Below are 19,015 nucleotides of genomic sequence, written 5' to 3' on the forward strand. Positions count from 1 at the left end.
AAGCTACTTCCAACCTCAAGGAGGGACATAAGGGAGGCTGGGCAGGGGGCAGAGGGAGAGCACTGGGGGCTCCAGTGCTCAGGAGGTAGGAGGATTTCCCACCCAACCTCTTCCTTCTCCCTTCACTTGGGCCCCTCTGGAGGCTCCATCCAGCACCCAGAGGTTTAGCCTGGGCGAGCCAAGGGCTGGGGGTGAGGACCGGGGCCCAGAGGAAGGGAAATAGCCCAGGCATCCAGGCTAATTGAGAGAAGTTGATTGATCCAAAATCAATGAAAGAATGGATCTGTGGCCGCAGAGTTCCCACGTCTTGAGCATTTCTGAGAAATAATTGGAGCAGCGGTTCTCAAAGTGAGGCCCAGTCCTGCAGCATCAGCATCTCCTGGGGACTTTTTGGAAGTGCACACTCTTGGGCCCACCGCAGACCTATTGAATTAGAAACCCTGAGGGTGGGGCCCACAACCTGTGTTTGAACAAGTCCTCCAGCGGGTTTGAATGAACACTCAAGTCTGGGAACCACTGGCCTAAAACATGGGCTTTGGAGGAAGGCAGACCTGGGTCAGTACCTGGTTTCTCCAGGTGTGAGTCCTTGGACAAGCCACTTAACCACTCTGAGCCTCGGTTTCCTCACATGTAAAATGGAAATGGAAACAATTCTAGCACCAGCCTCACCAGATTTGTCATGAAGGTTAAATGAGGCCAAGCATTTAGCACAGTGGCTGGCCCACTGTGAGCTCTCAGTGGTGGTAACTACTCTTATTACTTTGATTTCTGGAAGAACATTTACAGCTGTTCGTTCCCAGTGTCAGCCTAAGAGTCTCCTAAACCCCCAGCTACTCTGGTGGAAGGTGAAAAAACACTGAGGAACTGAGCCAACACTTTCCAAAGCAGGAGGAGCAACAAAGTCATGGTGGATACCCATTAGAGCAGTAACTTGAGCAGGTGACAGGGACGCTAGCTGAAGACACAAGCATTCCAACAGTGGAACATGCTAAGTAATGTTTGTAGACACTTGTTCAAGTTTTAAGCCTCCTGCCCTCCTTTGAGGATCTGCCCCCTTTTCTGCTGTCTCAGTGGTGCAGAGCTCACCCCTCCCAGGCCAGCCTCGCAGACGGATGGCGCTGAGACCCAAAGCCAAGGGCAGGGAGTCCACCGGTCCCAGTGCCTGTCTGTGTGTCTGGGCCACTATTCTCCTTCCCCCACCCCCCACCTGTATTCCTCTCATGGCTTAAGGAATCATAACACATTCACAGGGCTTGTCTCGGGTACAGAAACTTCTAGGATTTGTGCTGAGACCAACCCATATGGCAACATCACCACACATTCCCAAAGTCGGCTCAGCTGAACAGAGAGGGGCTGGGCCCTGGGGGCCATTGGCTCTGTGTGGCTAAGGAAGAACAAAGATGCCTTTTCCTCTTCTGTTCAGTAAAGGGTTTGGGGAGGGTCAGATCATGGTGTTTCCATAGTAGGGAGAGGGCCTCACCTTGAAGAAGGTCATGGTGGCGCCGTCCTTGACAGCCCCATACTCGATTTTGGTTTGCTTGGCCAGGTCATCAGCAGAGTCGATGGGCGACTCCATGCGCTCCACGGTCAGAAACGCAGCCAGGTTGGCCGTGTAGGAGGAGATGATGATGAGCGTGAAGAACCACCAGATGCCGCCGATGATACGCGTGGACAGAGCTTTGGGCATCAGCTCGGACCCTGGGCGAAAGGAGGAGACAGGCGTTCTCTTACAAGGTCTAGACCAGGACCACCTGAGGCCCCTGTGTCGTGGACTCCACTGACGCTCTACTGAAAGCCGGTTCCCTTTCTCTAGACCAGCGGTTCTCAGAGGTGTGGTCCCTGGATAGGCGGCATCAGCACCACCCGGAACTTGTTAGAAATGCAAATTCTTGGGCCCCACCCCAGAACCTACTGAGTCAGTAACGTCGGAGGGCAGGATTGAGCAATCTGTGCTTCGAACAAGCCTTCCAGGTGACTCTGATGCAGGCTGCAATTGACCAACCACTGCTCTAGAACAACATACACATTCACAGCGTTTCACCAGCTCATCAGAATCTCAGATGCCTAATCACAGACCATCTGTGTGGACCTGGGTTAAGAACACCTAGGTGTCGCAGCCCCTGGGTTCTCGACTGAATCCTGCTCCCAACTCTCCGTGTGCTCTTGTGCCAGACACTTCCCCTCTCTGGGACTCTGCAGAGAGTGGAGAATTGTCCTTCCACTGTCCCAGCCTCCCATAAATATCGTGATGCCGCAATGATATAATTTGAGGAGAGATTGCGTTGGCAATACAAGTGGTATACAAATTCAAGATTGCCATGCAGTACTTTGCAAAAGGAGAAAAATCAACATTTTTTGAAGCTCTTTGCTGAAATATTATCACTCTTCCTCCCCGACCTTGGGTGTGGAGCACAATTTAGATGAAACCTTCTAACTGAAGTAATTAACTAGGTGGCTTTCAAGAGATTTAAATAGCAAGTGACTGCTGAACTTTCCAGAATATTTGGACCTGCAATTTGAAAAGCATCTGCTTTGATATGGATGTTTTTTTTTCCTCAAAGAAATCACTCAAGGGAGAGTTTTTCAAATACATAACTATTTTTCTCCCTCCTAATCAAAACCACACGGAGAATACATCGGGGGCCAGTGCTTTGAATAGCAGCAGGAGGTGGAAGAGGAGAAGCTATTACTGCATTGAGGGGCTTCCAGGTCTTTCCCAGCTGTCACTGAACAAAGATGATGGACAAAAAAGCAAGGTGAGGCTTCAGGACACTCATTAATAGCGGGGACAGATTGCAGCACTTCTCTTGAAAGCTACCTGTCACTTCCGAGCTGCTGGAGACCACCAATGCTGCTCAGCATCCCCCCCCAACCAGCCGCTCCCAGCTTCCCCAGTTTGCACCAAACTGGGGTTCAAGCTGCCCCCAAAGGAGAGTGGCTGGACCCCCGCCCAGGCCCGAGCTCCTGCCCTTATCTCTGCCATGGCTGAGAGGTCTCTCCTGTGTGGGGCAGATTTTCTTTCTCCTTTCCTCTGTCACTCAAGTGCCCAGCATAGGGCATGGCATGGAGTGGCACTCAGGACACATTGGGATAGCACCACTCATTCACTCATTCATTCATTTGGCGTTTGCTGATGGATGTCTACTGGGCCTTCAGGTTACACACAGGTGAGTAAGGGACAAGGAAATTTTCTTTGTGCCTTGAAGTCCCTTCCCTTCCCTGACCCCTAGTCAGTGGGACTCTAACACGTGCAGAGACTTTGGTTGTCCCCATTCCCTGAGATAAGCGGCCCTGGGACTCCATGGGCAGAGGCAATGAGCACATGGCTCCTGGCCAGCAGGGCTGGGGGGTGGTGTCCTCCCTGGGGGTCTTTTCCTGGCTGGTTGTCCCCTTTCCAGTGCTTGCGTTCCTGTTCCTTGGTGTCTCCGCTTCTCACGCCTTGTAGTGAGAGCAGGTGCTCTGCTTTCTGCTATACTTGAGTAGCTGCAGGTATTTCCAAAGGGTGGGCCACCAGCGCAGGGCCAGGTGCAGCACACTGGCCTTCCCTCCAGAGGATGTAAGAGAATCGTGTCCTTCTGTGTACCTCACCTCCGATGCACTCACACGGAAGTCCCTGCCTCAGCCACGGCCCCTCCTACTCCAGGCAGCCCACGGCCAGGTGGTCTCCGAGTCCTGTCTGTGCTACATCCTTAAGTTCTCTTAGTCCCTCCGTCCTCCACCCCCAGGGCCACCACCCTGATCAGATATCATCTCATTCCTGTATGGGCCTCCACCCAGCCTCCCAGCCACAGCCCGACTTTGCTCAGCTGGACTCTGTGGTGGTGAGGCCATCGGTGGCGTCAGCTCTGGCCGGCAGGATGCTCTATGTCCACCGCAGCTGGAGCAGGAGGTGCTGGGGATGCGTCCTGCCTGCCAGGGGTCCGGTGGCCTATCTGCTTCGGGCTCAGCCTCTGAGCTAGCTCCAGCCAGAGCAGTGGTGTGGGGAGGTCGGGGTCGGGGGAGACCCAGGGCACCCGGGTAGCCCGGGTGTCTCCAACCTTCTGACGGCCTCGCAGGCTCTGAGCCTGCCCTGGGAGAGTGGGCTGGCGCTGCTCACTCCACAGAGGCTGAGGGCCCCTTGCGGAGAGCAGACCCCAGAAGAGGAGGCCCCGAGAGAGGGCACGTACCTTGCTGCATCAGGGACCCCATCCCGAACCAGAAGCTGTTCAGCAGAGTGAAGTTATTTTCCACCACCTCGGAGCCGGGGTTGCAGGGGTGGGCGTCGTACCACTCGTAGGGGCTGAACCTGCCACAGGGAGAGAGGGGCAGTGAGGCTGCGCTGCGGGGACACCGAGGGAAGGGGCGTCCGTGTGGCGGCAGGCGGAGGTTTAGCAAACACCGCTGTGCCAGCCACTTGAGCGCTGATAGCCTTGTCGTTCTGCGGGGAGGCAGGGAATGGGAAATCAGGCCATTTTTCTTCTTGTTCTTTATTGTTAGTGCCTGTTTCTGGTTATAAAAGTAATTCAGCAGCATCTCTTAAAATTAAAAGTGCATGTGCCCTTCAACCTAGCAATTCTGCAACTCATTATCCACCCTGGGAAAAACATTTGTACACGGGCATGAAGAGGCGCGCGCGGGTGTTTATCAAAGCATTGTTTGTAATAGCGGAAAACTGGAAACAACCTAAATGTCCTTCAACGGAGGAATGATTAAATAAACCACGCCACAACTGTATTTTGAAATATTATGTGGCTGTTAAGAGAGAATGAGATACTTCTAGAAATACCAATAGGGAAAGACCTGCAACACACATTGTTTGGTTATAGAAAGCAATAAAACATAAGAACAATATGACCACATTTATATAAATAGATTCCTGAAGGCATAACCATATAGCTCTTTATGTTTATTCGTATGCAAATGCATACCAAAGGGTCTGGAAGGATCCATATATGAAAAATATCAGTGTTTACCTCGCGGGAAGGGAGTTAGCGTAGCAGAAGGAAGTGCAGGAAGGCTTGTTGCTTTATATGGATTATATGAATTTTTAAAAATGAGAACATGCTTTTAAATTTTTGGTATAATAAACCTTAAAACGGAAAAATGTAAGAAACACTCTTTATAAAATATTCAAGCAGTATAGAAGAATACAATTTGAAAGCGAAAGTGTTCCAGTATCCTACCCCCTGGAGAGAACAATGTGGTATGTAATTTTTCAGATTTTTGTCTTTGAATATACAAATACATATATGACAGGGAAAAAAATTGTTATTTACAGCCCCCTACTGCCTTCTAGGGAAGAGGAGTCCTGCTTACTGAAGGGAATCTTTGTTTACGGCGTGGGCCCCCAGTGGGAGGGGCCCTGGAGAAAGGCCCCGGCTGGGAGACGGGTGGGGGCGTGTCCTGGGATGACAGAGGAGGAGAGACCTGGAAGGAGCGACAAGTCCAGAGGAATTTTGTTTTGTTTCTTAAGTGGGATGTGGTGACGACTGTCCTTTTCCATCTCCTTTCTCAAAGCTTTAAGACATTATTCTGATCACCAGTGCTCACGATGGGAAGAATTCTGTTTTCATGAAGCAGGAAGATCCCTCAGATAGCAAATTCCAAAATGAGGCTTCAAACCAAGAGGGGGATTTTCAGAGGAAATGACCATGAACTGGTTAGAGGCTCTAAAATCCACAAGGAAGAGACGTAGGATCAAGAGAGCAGAGACGAGAGGCTGTTGTGAGAAGGGATTTTGGAGAAAGCCTTTGGAGCACCCTCCCTGCCCCTGCCAGGTAGTGAGAGGGGTCTCACAGGGGGCTGGGGGCTCAGGGTGCAGCCCTAGAGCTGAGCAGGTGCACCGGGGAGACGGAGGGTGAGGGGTGGGCTGCTGTGTGCTCCGCAGGTGGAGGCGGAAGAGTCCCTGCTGCACAGCATCGGCCCCCGGGCCCAGAGCCCGGCAGGTCTGGGGACGCAGGGTCCCCGGTGTTCCCCTGGACCAGACGGACACGTGCAGAAGAGAGACCCAGCCCAGCCCACCTTCACTGCCACCCTAGAAGGGCAATGGGACTCCGACAGGGAGAGGCTACAGGGACACGGGCTGCTGGAAGACCAGGGGCTGAGTAGGGAGTGGGCTGCTGAGGGGACGCTGCCAGAGGGGCCATGGCCAGAGCTCCCATCTCTGGACACCCCGGAAGGTGGGGTGGGAGGCAAAATAAATACAATTTCTGATGAGATCTCATGAGTCCTGCTCTTTCAATGTACCAGTTACACACACTATATATATATACATATATATATATGAATGATATCTTTTGAAACAAAAAATACCATATCATGCATTACACTGTCCTAGAACTTCATGTTTCCCTTAACATCATCAACCTCTTTTAAGGATCCAGCTGATCATCCATAACCACTTCATGGGTGTTTTTAATCATTCCTCTACTGATGGCATTTAAGCCGTCCCGTTTTCCACTGTTGTGTTCTCTGCTGGAGGAAACATCCCTGGACACACCTCTGTGGGCACCAGCACCAAGGGGGTCCTCTGGGGCTTTGCTGCAAAGGCTTCTGGACTCGGGAGGACTCTAGAGGGTGGCTTAATGGGGGCGTTCCAGTGAGGTGAATTCCTAGAGGTGGGATTGCCTATCACGGGCCTCTCGGTCACCAAGTGCCATTGCAGGCTGGGGTCCTTGCCACCTCCTGAGAGGCAAAAGCACGTGGGTGCCCATTTCACAGACAGGTCACTGGGATCCTGCAGTCAGTGGGATGGAGGGTGCAGACTCTAACCCCAAGGCCACAGGAGAGAAGAGGAGTGAGATGGCCACTGGACAAGGGAGGAAAGTGCCACTTGAAGTTGTTATATTTATGCACCTTGGGTTTACAGCCTGTGGCTCCTCCGGTCTTGAGGGAAAACAAGAGTTAGAAGAAGCTGACCTGGAGACAATCTGTGTCTTCACAGAGAAGGTTACACTCCGGCTCCAGCCATGGAGGTAGACAGGGCATCCGCTGTGGTGGTAGCCCTCTCTTCCCTGGGACACTTATCTGTGCCAGGTTTGGCTGAAATGTGGCTCCCAGGGGCTGGAGTGGCAGCTCACCCTGAGCCCTGCATCCTGGGTCAGGCACTTAGGACTATCTCCCTGCCACGAGCGCCCACTGCCCTGCTATCTGTGCAGAGCAAGCCCCGTCCCTTCCCTTCACCAGGCAGGAAGCGGAATATCCCAGCGGCAAGGGAAGTCCTTGCACAATCCCTGGTCCCCTGGTGTAGGACAGGCACAGGCCAGGCCAGGCCAGTCTGCAAGATGGACAGCCCTGTGCCAAGCCGGAGCTGCCCCGCAGTGGGCCTGGGGACCTGGGGACCTTCACAGACCCCATTTCTTGCGGGTGTGGGCAGCTGTGTCCAGATCTCCAGTAGCCGGCATGGAGTGGTCCAAAGGGCACAGGTCACTGGGGTGGGGTGGGAAGACACCTGCGTTCACCCTCCAGATGTGTTGTGCTTGACCCCAACAGTGTTGTAAAAAATCAAATCAGTGGCCACAAAGAAAAACCATGAGATGTCACATAAAAATCTGAATTTCCCTCTGAAAGCCATGAATTCTGCAACACTGGCCCTGCATCTCTGCCTAGTGCAATCCGTTGGGGCCGAGTGGCGGCTGCCCCCTTTTGCCAGGTGTGAGCTTTCCAGTTTGCTGCAGTCCCCACCACTCCCTGCCACCTGTCACCAGGCCTGCTTCATGCCCTTACGCTACCTGTCTGGCCCTGGCAGGCACCTGTGTTGGCCACCCTTGTTGCAAAGTTGGGCAGGTCGGGGTTTGAAGCCCAGCTCTGCTGAAGAAAAGCTTTCTGACTCTGGGCAATGAGTTAATCTCCTTGAGCCTCAGTTTCTGCTTCTGTAAAGTGGGGATAATTATAGCCACCTCACAGGACTGTTGTAAGGATTTGACAAGATGGGTGTTGTGTTATGTGGGTGCTGCACAAGGTGACAACTGTACTATGACGCTCTTCTAGGCTCAGTGGCCAAAACCCTTATCGCTCTCCTCTCTTCTCAGAGATCTCCTACCATTCCAGCAGCTCTAGAAATCATATCTCTTCCTGGAAGTCTAAGCTTGGGAAGGGGACTCCTGCTTCCCTAGCAAGAGCAGGGGAGGGAGGCAGGCTCGGCTGGCAGCCGCTGGAGAAAGGCCAGGACTCGGAGGGGATGGGACACGCGTCCCATGAGCAGAGCTGGCTCTGGAAAAGCCTGAGCCTCTGAGGGGGTGGGAGCTGAGAGGCTGCTGGAGCCACCAAAGTCAACGTGAGAGCTCGGAGAGGGGCCCCTGGCTTTCAAAGGCTTGTTAGGCCATTAGAGACAAGGGATGTAACGAAGGCCTCTCTGCCACCTGTCACCTGGAAGGCCTCTCTGCCACCTGCCACCTGGCTGATGAGGCAGGGCCCCCGCAGCAGGGCCAGGCTTGCAGCACAGGCTTGGGGGCAGGGTGATCTCGCCTCTGGCAGCCTCCCCTTTGGTCTCTCTCTGTGTGGGAGGGGGGAGCGGGAGGGAGCAGAGTGGGGGGAAGGCTTTCAAAGGAGGCTCAGGAGAAAAAAGGCAGAAACACCAAGTCCTTGGATCTCAAATTGCCTCTCCAGAGAAGTCTCTTCGCACTGTGTTAGGATTTAGAGAAAAAAAGAACCAGATGAGGGGTGTGGGCTGGGCCTGGCGGGAGGGGGCAGAGGGCCCAGGGGGGAAGGGGGTGGGTCACTGGGCTCAGCAGCCACTGATGTGGGGTACGGAGGACCCCCGGCCAGAGGGGGTGGTCGCAGAGAAGACACCTGGGGACCCAAGCTCAAATGTGTCATGTGTCACCTATTGCTGGCATGACGTTGGCAAGTAGTGACACTTTCCGAGCCTCAGGTGTCTCCTCTTCCAGGGAGGCTGTGAGAACTACATAAGAGCACAGCGCTTGGCAAACACTAGGCGCTCACTAAAGGTTGAGTGAAACTGGTCTCCTAATGACCTCCTCCTACCACCCACCAGCAAGGGAGCACTATGTCTACTCCATGTGAATAACCGAATGTGCAAGCATGTTGCTAACATGTATCCCAGACAGGTAGGGGTATATATGTGCCATGTTTCTGCATGTGAGTATGTGCACGAGTTTATGGGGCACTGTTTCCCTGCTGTTGTGGATTAGATAGACACAGCCCGTTTCCCAAGTTCTAAGCCACCCCCTAGGCCACCCAATGCACTGCGTGTGCTGTACCAGATGCCTGGGCCAAGGGGTACAGCTTTGGGCAGTGACTCAGCCTCTCCAAGCCTGCAACTGCTGCATCTCAGAGCTGTGGACACCGCCCAGGGTGAGGATTGGGTGATTCAGGCCTGGGGGCCATGGAGTGTTCCCTGAGGGATCCAAAGGGATCCGAGCCACAAGGGGCGGGAGAGGAGCAGGCACAGCGGTGGCCTGAGCCTTGGGCCATCTGCACCAAGGGCTGGGGACGTGCCGGCTTGCCTGGCTCCCTAAAGCTTCAACCTTGGGCCCGCGCTCTGGCCAAGGGATTGCCTTACCTGGCGATGACAAAGAGGACACAGCTGACACCCAGGTAGGCGAGGAGCACATACATCCAGATGTCCGGGGACAGGGGGTTGAGGAAGGAGAAGACGCTGGGGTTGGTGCCGTTGGGCTTGCGGTACAGGATGCTCACCCCGAGCGTCATGAAGGGCTTGGAGAAGTCAATGGCCTTCTCGCGGACGTGGGTGATGGTCAGCGGCGCCACGGCCAGATCTGCCTTCTGCAAAGACAGACAGACAGACAGACAGACAATGAGCAAAGCCTCAGACTGGCCGGGCACAGAGCACCCTTCCTAGAGGAGGAGAGATGAAGATGGAGTCAGTTGTCCGAGCCCCAGGTCACTTTGCTCTTCGGTGACAACACTTAGTAACCCTCCTCTGGGCCAGGCTGTGCCCAGGATGTGGGGAGACAATGCAAGAATGGACGTAACCTTTGTTCTGCAAGAGCCGTGGCCTTGAGGGGGAGGACGGTGGTGAACACATGCAGAGGATGAAACACTATTAAAGCTGTAACCACGTGGTCCCCTCTCAAAATGGTGCTTTGTCAAATAAACACAGCCCAGCAACCTACAAACACTTAAAAACAGCTCATGTTCCTTATTCATGTCTTTCAGATGCCACGAAGAGGACACAGAATCCACAACACTCATTTAAACCTGCTTTCGTCTCCCATCCGTGGCTCCACCCCAGTCTGGATATTCTTCATATCCTGAAAGTCCTGCAAAACGAGCTGGGCAGAGACAGTCCCCTCCTTGGAGGGTCAGGGCAGGTGAGAAACTGAAACAGGCGCATCCAGGCCCCTCGTGAACAGGGGGTGGGAGGGGGCGGGGAAGCGCATATGTTAACAAATTTTAGCCCATCACCATTTTAATGAGGGGATTAAAGTTCTGTGTCTCTGGTCTGAAGCTTTTCCTAATTAAAACTCTAAACTCCCTCATCCCTCATTCCCATGCCATCTTTCCAGACTCACCCCACTGGTCTCCTCCCACGTGGGGCCCCGTGGAACGGCTTCCTGTTTGCCATGCTCCCCTTCCCAGCTGCCTCTGCCCTGTGTGCATCGCCCTCCCCCGCTGTCCCCTTCTCACCCGTCCGCACTCCTCTGCACGTGCTGCCCCTTCCAGAAACCCTCCCTGGCAGCCTCCAGTGCTGACCTCCCCTGAGGCTGGCGCTGTCCCACCGTAAGGCCCCACCCAGCCCTATTGCAGTGGCGCGGTCTGTGCCCCCTGCGACCTCGTGTCTGATCTGCTCATCGGCCTGTGAGCTCCTGAGAGCGGCTGGGGCTGTGGCAGCTTCCCGGCTTCCCTTCCCCATCCCCGAGCCCCACCTCGGCCTCTGCAATGTTTGCTCATTAGTAACGTTCCCTGTCAAGAGGCCGCCTCTCGGGGCCCCAGCGGTTGTTTACTCCTCAGACTGCGGACAGTTATCAATTCCCTTCCTCAGGTGGGGTGGACGGACGGCTGGGTCCTGCAGGCCAGCACTAAAGACCCTGCCTCTGAAACCTCCTCCCAAGGCAATGCCTCGAGGCAGCCACCCCCTGGCTTGGTCCAGCTTGCTTCATTCATTCATTCATTTATTCATGTCCACTGGGCACTAGGGATCCGGAGCTGACCCAGACATACCTGGTTTCTGCCCTCGTGGGGTTTATAGTCCAGTAGGGACGATGGACATTAATCAACTGTTTACCAAATGATATCCATGAACACTATCTCTGACTTCACTTATCTTAGCATAGGAACTAGCAGTCCAGCCAAAATCAGACTTCAAGGAGGGAAGGGTTAGTGTGTATGGAGCCCCAGCTTCTAGAAGACTCTGCAGGTGCCCCAGGCTGAGAAGAGCTGGGATACTTACAACTCTGATACTGCCCACCCCGATGTTTCTCCTTCTCATGGAAGTCCCCACCATGCCCCATCATGGACACTTAGAGCCCAAGGATTTGGTGGACTTCAGAACCCAGGAAAAACAGGGAGGAGTCGTCTGTTATTAAGGATTATTATACTGGGACCTTCCTTTTGCAGATTTCTGAATGTGTGAGTTGGAACTCGCCTGGCTTTGAAGGCAGAGGAAGAAGGAACGGGGCAGCTGCTGCCGCCCCAGCTCCCGGAGCCCTCTCAGCTCAGGGCGTGTGCAAAGGCAAGCGACAAAGGGAGACAGAACTAGCCGGGAAGGTGCAGAGTGACTCGTGTGTCTGCTCCAGACCTACTGTGCACGGGCCCTGGCCCAGTTTGGTGAGCGAGACACCAGACCCTGTGGTCACAGAGCTTCCGGTTAACTGAGCCCTTGCTGGCGGCTGTAGGTGGGATTCCTCGGTGGGGTGGGAGCCTGGGTAGGACACCCTGGAAGGTCCCTTTCAGTCCTGAAATTCTGAGATCCTCTATAATGCCAGTGTGACAGGGATGTGGACGGCCTTTGATTCCTGAACTTGGCCTCCCCCAGCTCCGTCGCTTCTAAGTACGGTCGTGTGCCGTATAACGACATCTCAGTCAACTGTCAATGGACCACATACATGACAGCGCTCCCCAAAGATTATAATACCATACTTTTACTGTACCTTTTCTGTGTTTAGATATGTTTAGATACACTAATACTTACCATCGTGTTACAATTGCCTGCAGTATTCAGTACAGTAACATGCTGTGTTGGTTTGTAGCCTGGGAGCAATAAGGCTAGATCACGTAGCCTAGGGGTGCAGCAGACGAGACCATCTAGATTTGTATAAGTACACTATGATATTAGCACAATGACAAAATCACCTAAAGATGCATTTTTCAGAACGAATCCCCATTGTTAAGTGATACTTAACCATACGTTGCTTTGGGAGGCTCTGACGCCAAAGTTGTCAGCAACGCTCAGAATGCATTTGGAACTGGTCTCTGGGAGTGGCCCTTGGGGCTTGGAGTGGATTCTTGGGAAGAAGCTCAAAGTCAGTGGTGGTGGAACTTCCTTTGACTTTTGATGGCAAGTTGGATGACAGAGTTATGGCTGGGAGATCAAGGTGTTTGCAGCCAACACTTATTTCACCAGAAATATTCCAGGGGCTGGTGAGCAAGCCAACCACAGGGCCATAGTCCCTGTTTCTTCTCCCAAACCCTCTCTGAGTCTTCCGAATCTCCCTGTCACTCTTCCTGCTCTCTGGCTTTCCAGGGCTGGGAGGTGGAGGCGTCTGTGGCATTCTGCGCCTGCGAGACAGCTGGCCCACGTGACCTGCGCTGGGAGTTCGGATATGTGTTCTCCCGTGGGCTGCAGGAGGGCTGGAGTTCTCCACTTCACCTTTGGTTTAGGCAGGAAACACTACGTTTCACCATTGGTTATAATCTCCCCGAAAAAGGCATTATTTTGTCCAACTTCCCTTGAAAGATCGGAACAGATGTCAGCCTTTGCCGTTGCAGTTCATTACTCAGAATGAAAGGCCCAATCTTGGCAGGTTCTTCTCACTTGCGCAAGTTTTCTTTGAGGATGATTCATAAAATCATAGGCTGTCAGGGCTGGATGAGAGACCTTTAAGTCTTTTCGAGAGAATACATCTATTCCAACCCCACACTTTTTTTTAATAGAAGGAAACTGAGGCTTGGAGAATTCTTTGCTGTCGTATGTACAGTAATCGTGTCCTCGAACACCAGCCCTCCAACCTGTCCAACACTGTCACTGGTCTTACGGGTGAGTTGGTGGCCCCTCCTGCCTCACCGAAGACCCTTCTGCACATTTTCTTAACCTCCGCAGCAGGCAGGACGGCCTTCCCAGAACGTGCTCCCCCCGATCAGCAGCTCCACTTACCAAGGATCTGCTGGGACCCGCATGGCTCTAAGCCCCTCCCAGTCTCCTCTATTCTTGCACAAGGCCACCAGCCCCAGAACTGAAGGCGAGAATTATTTAACCAGTGACACCTCCACATTGTGGGCCTCAGTATCCAGGCTACTAGTTGACACCCTGGCTGCTAGTTGAACCCTGCCTTGTACCCTAGAGTGAAACCAGGACCACCTCCTGCCAGGTTCTAGGGATGGCGTTGGGACTGTGGTCCCAGTTCTGGCAACTTGTCACTGATCAGCCTTCTCTTAGGACGGTGGTCCTCCCTGGGGATTAAGATCTGGTCCCTGAATCCCAGCTTGCTACCTGTGTCTGGTGTCCCAAATATGGTCTCCACCAGTTAGTAAATGGTATCACCAAACTCCAGACGAGGATAGGGTAGCTTACTTAGGCTAGGATGTTTGTTTAAAACTGGTGAGTGTAGCCAGTCGTGGTGGCTCACACCTGTAATCCCAGAGCTTTGGGAGGCCAAGGTGGGAGGATGATTTGAGGTCAGCCTGGGCAGCAAGACCCCATCTCTAAAAAAAAAATAAATAAAAATTTTAGCCAGGTATGGTGGTACACACCTGTAGTCCCAGCTACCTGGGAGGCTGAGGCAGGAAGATTGAGCACAAGAGGTCAAAGCTGCAGTGAGCTATGTTAGCACCACTGCACCACAGCCTGGGCAACAGAGTGGGACCCTGTCTCAAAAAACAAACAAACAGGCCAGGTACAGTGGTTCACACCTGTAATCCTAGCACTTTGGGAGGCCAAGGGGGGAGGATTGCTTGAGGCCAGGAGTTCAAGACCAGCCTGAGCCAGAGTAAGACCCCATCTCTACAAAAAATAGAAAAATTAGCCAGCCATGGTGGCACATGCCTGTAGTCCCAGCTACTCAGAAGGCTGAGGCAGGAGAATCCCTTGAGCCCAGGAGTTTGAGGTTGCAGTGAGCTATGATGATGCCACTGCACTCTAGGCCCGGGCAGTAGAGAGAGACCCTGTCTCAAACAAAAAAAAAAAAAAAAAAAAGGAGGAATTAAACAACAGTAGCCCAGGGGAGAGAAGAAGTCTGAGAGATTCTGTCTCAAACAAACAAGCAAAAACCTGGCGAGTGGCTGAGCCAGTACTTGGACCCAGTTCACTGTGACCCCAAAGCCTGGCGTTTCACCACTCTACCACACAGGCCACTTGAAATGGGTTGAATTGTGCCCCTCAATTATGTTCAAATCCTAACCCCCTGGAACCTGTGAATGTGACCTTCTTTGGAAATAGGTCTTTGCAGATGAAGTCAGGTTAAGAGGAAGTCATACGGATTAGGGTGGGCCCCCAGTCCGATGACTGGTGTCTTTATAGGAAGAGGAGAGGACGCACAGATACACACAAAGTAGAAGGCCATGTGGTGACGGAGGCAGAGCCTGGAATGACGCAGACATAAGCTGAGGAACGCCAAGGACTGCGGGCAACCGCAGAAGCCGGGAGGGAGCACGGGGCAGATTCTCCCTCAGAGCCTCCGCAAGGCACCAACCCTGCTGACGCCTTGATTTCTGGCCTCCAGAACCACAGGAGAGTGAGCTTCTGTTGTTTTAAGCCGTGTGGTTTGTGGTCAGTTGTTGTGGCTGCCCTAGTATTCTAATGCATCCTGTGCACGATGCGTGGGGCTCCTTCCACGGCCTGCTCCCGGCCCCAGCCTGGCAGCTCTCTCATTCTGAAGGGCAGACTTTATGGCTGGGCCCACCCTGCCTTGTCCTGAGCCCAGTGTTACATTCCCAGAGACCTGAACTTGACTCTGGCTCCCGACCAGGGGGCTTCCCAGCATAAATTTTCATTGCCTGGTTTGGGGGCCCCATGGCTGTAGGAAACTACTGATACACCCCCACCTCCTCCCAGGTCCCTCTGCTGCCTGAAAACCAGCCTCACTCCTGCCATGCGTGCAAGACTCATCCTTGGGGCTCTGTCTGCTGGCTCCCTGCCCACGTCTCTGGTGTGTGGCATCGTGGAATTCGCCTTCTGATCTTCCCAAAGTGGTGTTTCTCGAGCCAGACTCCCCCATGCTAATTAAAATAGGTTAGGACTTCTCAGTGCTCTTGGGGTAAAACATTCTTACTGGGGGTTGCATAAGCCGTACATGATCTAGCCCCGTGCTGTCCAACAGAGCTTCTGCGGTGATCGAAAGGCTCCACACCTGCACCATCCAGTATGGCAGCCACGAGCCACATGTGGCTGTCAACCACTTGAAGTGTGGCTTGTGGGACAAGAGGAGCTGAATTTATACTTTCATTTAATTTTAATTAATTTAAGTTGAAATTTAAATAACCCCACCTGGCTGGTGGCTGCAGTGTTGGCAAGTGCCCCCCGCCCCCCACCCGCCGCATGCCCTGCCTGGCGCAGCCTGTTCTCTCCCTGCCGCCTCCTTTCGGATCCTCCAGCCCTGTCGTCTCTCCTGCTCAGCTGCTTTCCTCCACCTGGAGTCTCTTCCTCCCCAGACTCTCTGTCTAGCGAGTGTCTCCTTCGCCTTCAGATCTCGGCTCGAACATCATTTCCGCAGACTCAGTCCCCAGAGGAAACCAGGTCCCCTGGTGACTACGCTTGTCGCACGGGGCACTTGTAGCCCCTGGCGCTGATCGCGGCTGTGATGGTCTCGGGAGCTCATGAGAGGGAGGCCAGAGCCTGTTATCTTTTCCCTGCCGTGTGCCCCCAGCTAGCCAAGCGCCTGGCACCCACTAGGTCCTCGGTAGAGATTCTGGGAGTGGAGAAATAGGACGTTGTCGGTTTAGAAGGGACAACACCGGGCCAGCATGTCCTCAGAGTCAGCTGGCTGAGCACACGCAGCTTAGGACAGGGGAAAGCAAGTCACAGACGGTGTCTGCCGCTGACCTACCTGCCCCTAAGCTTAAGAAAACGCTGTGTCCCTGAAGGGCCCTGGACCCCGACCGGACAGACCAACACCCTGAACCACCCGCACATCTGAATGGAGGGGAAATGGGCGCCGGTCTGTTCGTAAGTGCCAACCAGTGGGTCAGCGACTGACACCTGCGACCCACTCACTGGCTTCCTAAGCTGGTGCCAGCGTCCCTGCCTGACGGTGAGAACGATGTGGGTGCCTTTCCTGGGCCTGGAGAAGTGCCCAATTCCTGAGGCCCCGCGGGCCCCACCCTGTGCCTCTGTCTCCCGGGAAGGCCAGGGGGTCTTCCCTGCGTCTGGCCCTGGGGCCCTGGGCTGGATGCACCACAGGTTCCACCTCCAGCTGACCCCACTGTCCGGGCCCTGTCACTGCAAGGTCTCTTCCCTCGCCCTGTAGGTCCGAGACAGTTGTGTCCGCCCAGACAGGGCAGGTCCTGCCCCCGAAAAGTCCCAGGGCAGCGAGTGCCCTGCCCCCACGGACCAGGTTAGGTCCCGGTTATGCGCCTGCGTGGCCGCCCGCACGGCTCCTCAGTGCCCTGTCACAACTGAGTTGTTATTTGCAAGTCACTCTTTAATATCTGGCTCCTCCGCCAGCATATAAACTCCAGGAGGGCAGAGATTAAGCTTGTTTCGCTCACTGATGTGTCCCCAGGGCTTAGCTCAAAGTCGGGCTCAATCACATTAGTCGGAAGAATGAACATCCAAACCCCACCGGGGTCCTGACCTCCTGCCCCCACCCCGTGGGCTGAGCTCTGGCCCCAGGTGTCCTGCTCAGCACCCCATGCTCCCCCTCCAGCTCACCCTACCTTCCCCGCCTGTCTTCCTCCGGCGTGTGGAGCCTCTGCTGTGCCCTGACCCCACACGGGCTCACGGGCACCTTGCGAGCTCCTTTCTTCAGACCTGTCAGTGGATCCGCAGCACTGAGAGCCCTCACCTGCCCTTGTGGGCCACCTCAGGCAGGTCCTGGTGACATCCTCAGCCCCACAGAACTCCTCAGTCACTGCCCTGGGCAACCTGGCTGACCTGGGGAGGGTCCATCTTTGGAGCCCACCTGTTTCCCCCCCAGCCAGCCTGCCTTGCTCCATCCAGGACTCTGCCCTGCCCCCAGGTGAGCTCCTAGCACGGCTGGCTTTAAAGTGCCCTGCCCCAGGCTGGGGCAGAGCCTTCCCTGGCCTTGCAAACAGGGGCTGGGACCAGTGCATGCGAGTCAGAACCAAGGTCTGCTTCCTGGTTGGGAGGAAGACAGGACACGGTGGAGCAATGGTGGTGTCTTTGATACCAGATCTTCCCGTCACTCCTGCCAACCTACCTGGAGGCTGGGAGACCAGAGTCTACAGTGCCATGGCCATACTAGTGTGGGGGAACAGCCCCCCAAGTCCAAGTCCTCCTTCACCCAGCCTTCAGTACCATCCTCTGCTAATACCAGGGAGGCAGAAATGACCCAGACGCCTTCCCTGGACGCCTCTGACTGTCGCTGGCCAGGAAGACAGGGCATGGCTACCCCTGTCGCCGGCAATCTCCAGGATCTTCCTCCACGGTTTCCCAGGATGGGTCACAGCGACTCCCCCTGCTCTACCACCCACAGGACCTGTCGGCCCAGGGCCCGATCTGGGAGCCAGGGAAGGTCTTCTACTCGGCCGCATTCCTTGCTCAGAGACTTATCTTGTTGAATCTCCATCTCATCGCATGTGCATAGACAACTGCCTGTTTCCTCCACTGGAATGCAAGATCCTGAGGACCAGGAAAGGGCCCTGCCTGTTTTGCTCACGGCTGTATCCACAGCACCTAGCACGGGGCCTGACTTAATAGATCTAGTGAATAAACGAATAAACTGGTCAATGGAAGCACTGGAGATTTAAAGTGAGCCCTCCCTCAGGAGTGCCACCCTGCAGTGTTCGGGGGGTACACCGGTAGTCACGGAGAGTGTCTGCAGATGACCTGCCAGCCAGCTGCCAAATGCAACCATTGGCACTGGGCCACGGATAGCCGGAAAACCGCGCTCTAAACAGTTATGGGTGTCAGAAGAGATGGGTAATAGGTGCTAGAAAATTCGTAAGTGTCAGCTGAAGGGTCATGTCCCTGTGGTTCACAGACAGGCCTGCTGAGCTGACGGCTGCCCGGCAGTGAGAAAGGACGGGTGTGGCTTTCGCAAGCCGGGAGAACTGCCTGGTGCCTGAGTGGCCACGAGGACAGTCCTGTGCCTGGCTAGGGAGCTCAGCGGGATTTCCGGGCTCCATGGCACACTCCGAGGGATGGCCCTCCACTGCCATCTCTAGAAGGATCCCCTCTCCCCACTCCCCGTGTGCCCACACGGTGTGTCTGCCCACAGCCAGCCAGCGCTCCGGGGCTCCATGCGCTCAGCTGCGGCCTCAGCCAGCCCCAACCAGGTGCAGACTGCAGCAGCCGCAGCGCCCTGCCTAGGTGTGTTGCCTGGGACATCTCTTCCTCGTTCCCAGGGAAGCCTGAGTCACTGTCCTCTGTAATCCCTCGTGTAATCCCCTTTGCTGCAACGATCAAAATCTTAATGAAATTTCACTTGTCTGATTTATTGTTTTTTCCTAGAGGGCAAGAATCATGTCTGCCTTGGTCACCCCCACTCCTAGTCACTAACCCCGGGTCTGGCACATTGTGGGTCGGTGCTGGGCTCAGACCCCTCTCGGGCACCATTTCAGACCCTCTGGCTCTGGCTGACCTCACGCAGGTACAATCTGACAGCGTCTCACCTCCAGCCCTGTGGCTTCTTGTAGACACTGCTGCAGGGTCCTGATCGGCTCCTAAGCCCCCTACGCCAAACCCAGAACGCATGGCAGTTGCAGCCAGTGGGTAAAC

General features: G+C 54.5%; 1 protein-coding gene across 1 annotated transcript in view; it reads right to left on the reverse strand.

Annotated features, from left to right (window-relative positions):
• GRIK3 (glutamate ionotropic receptor kainate type subunit 3) overlaps positions 1-19,015 on the reverse strand; it is a 216,970-nt gene that overhangs the window by 12,731 nt on the left and 185,224 nt on the right. Inside the window, exons 11-13 of the mRNA XM_069477688.1 lie at positions 9,503-9,726; positions 4,167-4,285; positions 1,481-1,698 (exon numbers count right to left, since the gene is read on the reverse strand). Coding sequence (XP_069333789.1) covers positions 1,481-1,698; positions 4,167-4,285; positions 9,503-9,726 — 561 coding nt within the window. The remainder of the gene's footprint in view (positions 1-1,480; positions 1,699-4,166; positions 4,286-9,502; positions 9,727-19,015) is intronic.

The sequence above is a fragment of the Eulemur rufifrons genome, chromosome 8 (assembly GCF_041146395.1).
Source record: "Eulemur rufifrons isolate Redbay chromosome 8, OSU_ERuf_1, whole genome shotgun sequence".
Taxonomy (NCBI): domain Eukaryota; kingdom Metazoa; phylum Chordata; class Mammalia; order Primates; family Lemuridae; genus Eulemur; species Eulemur rufifrons.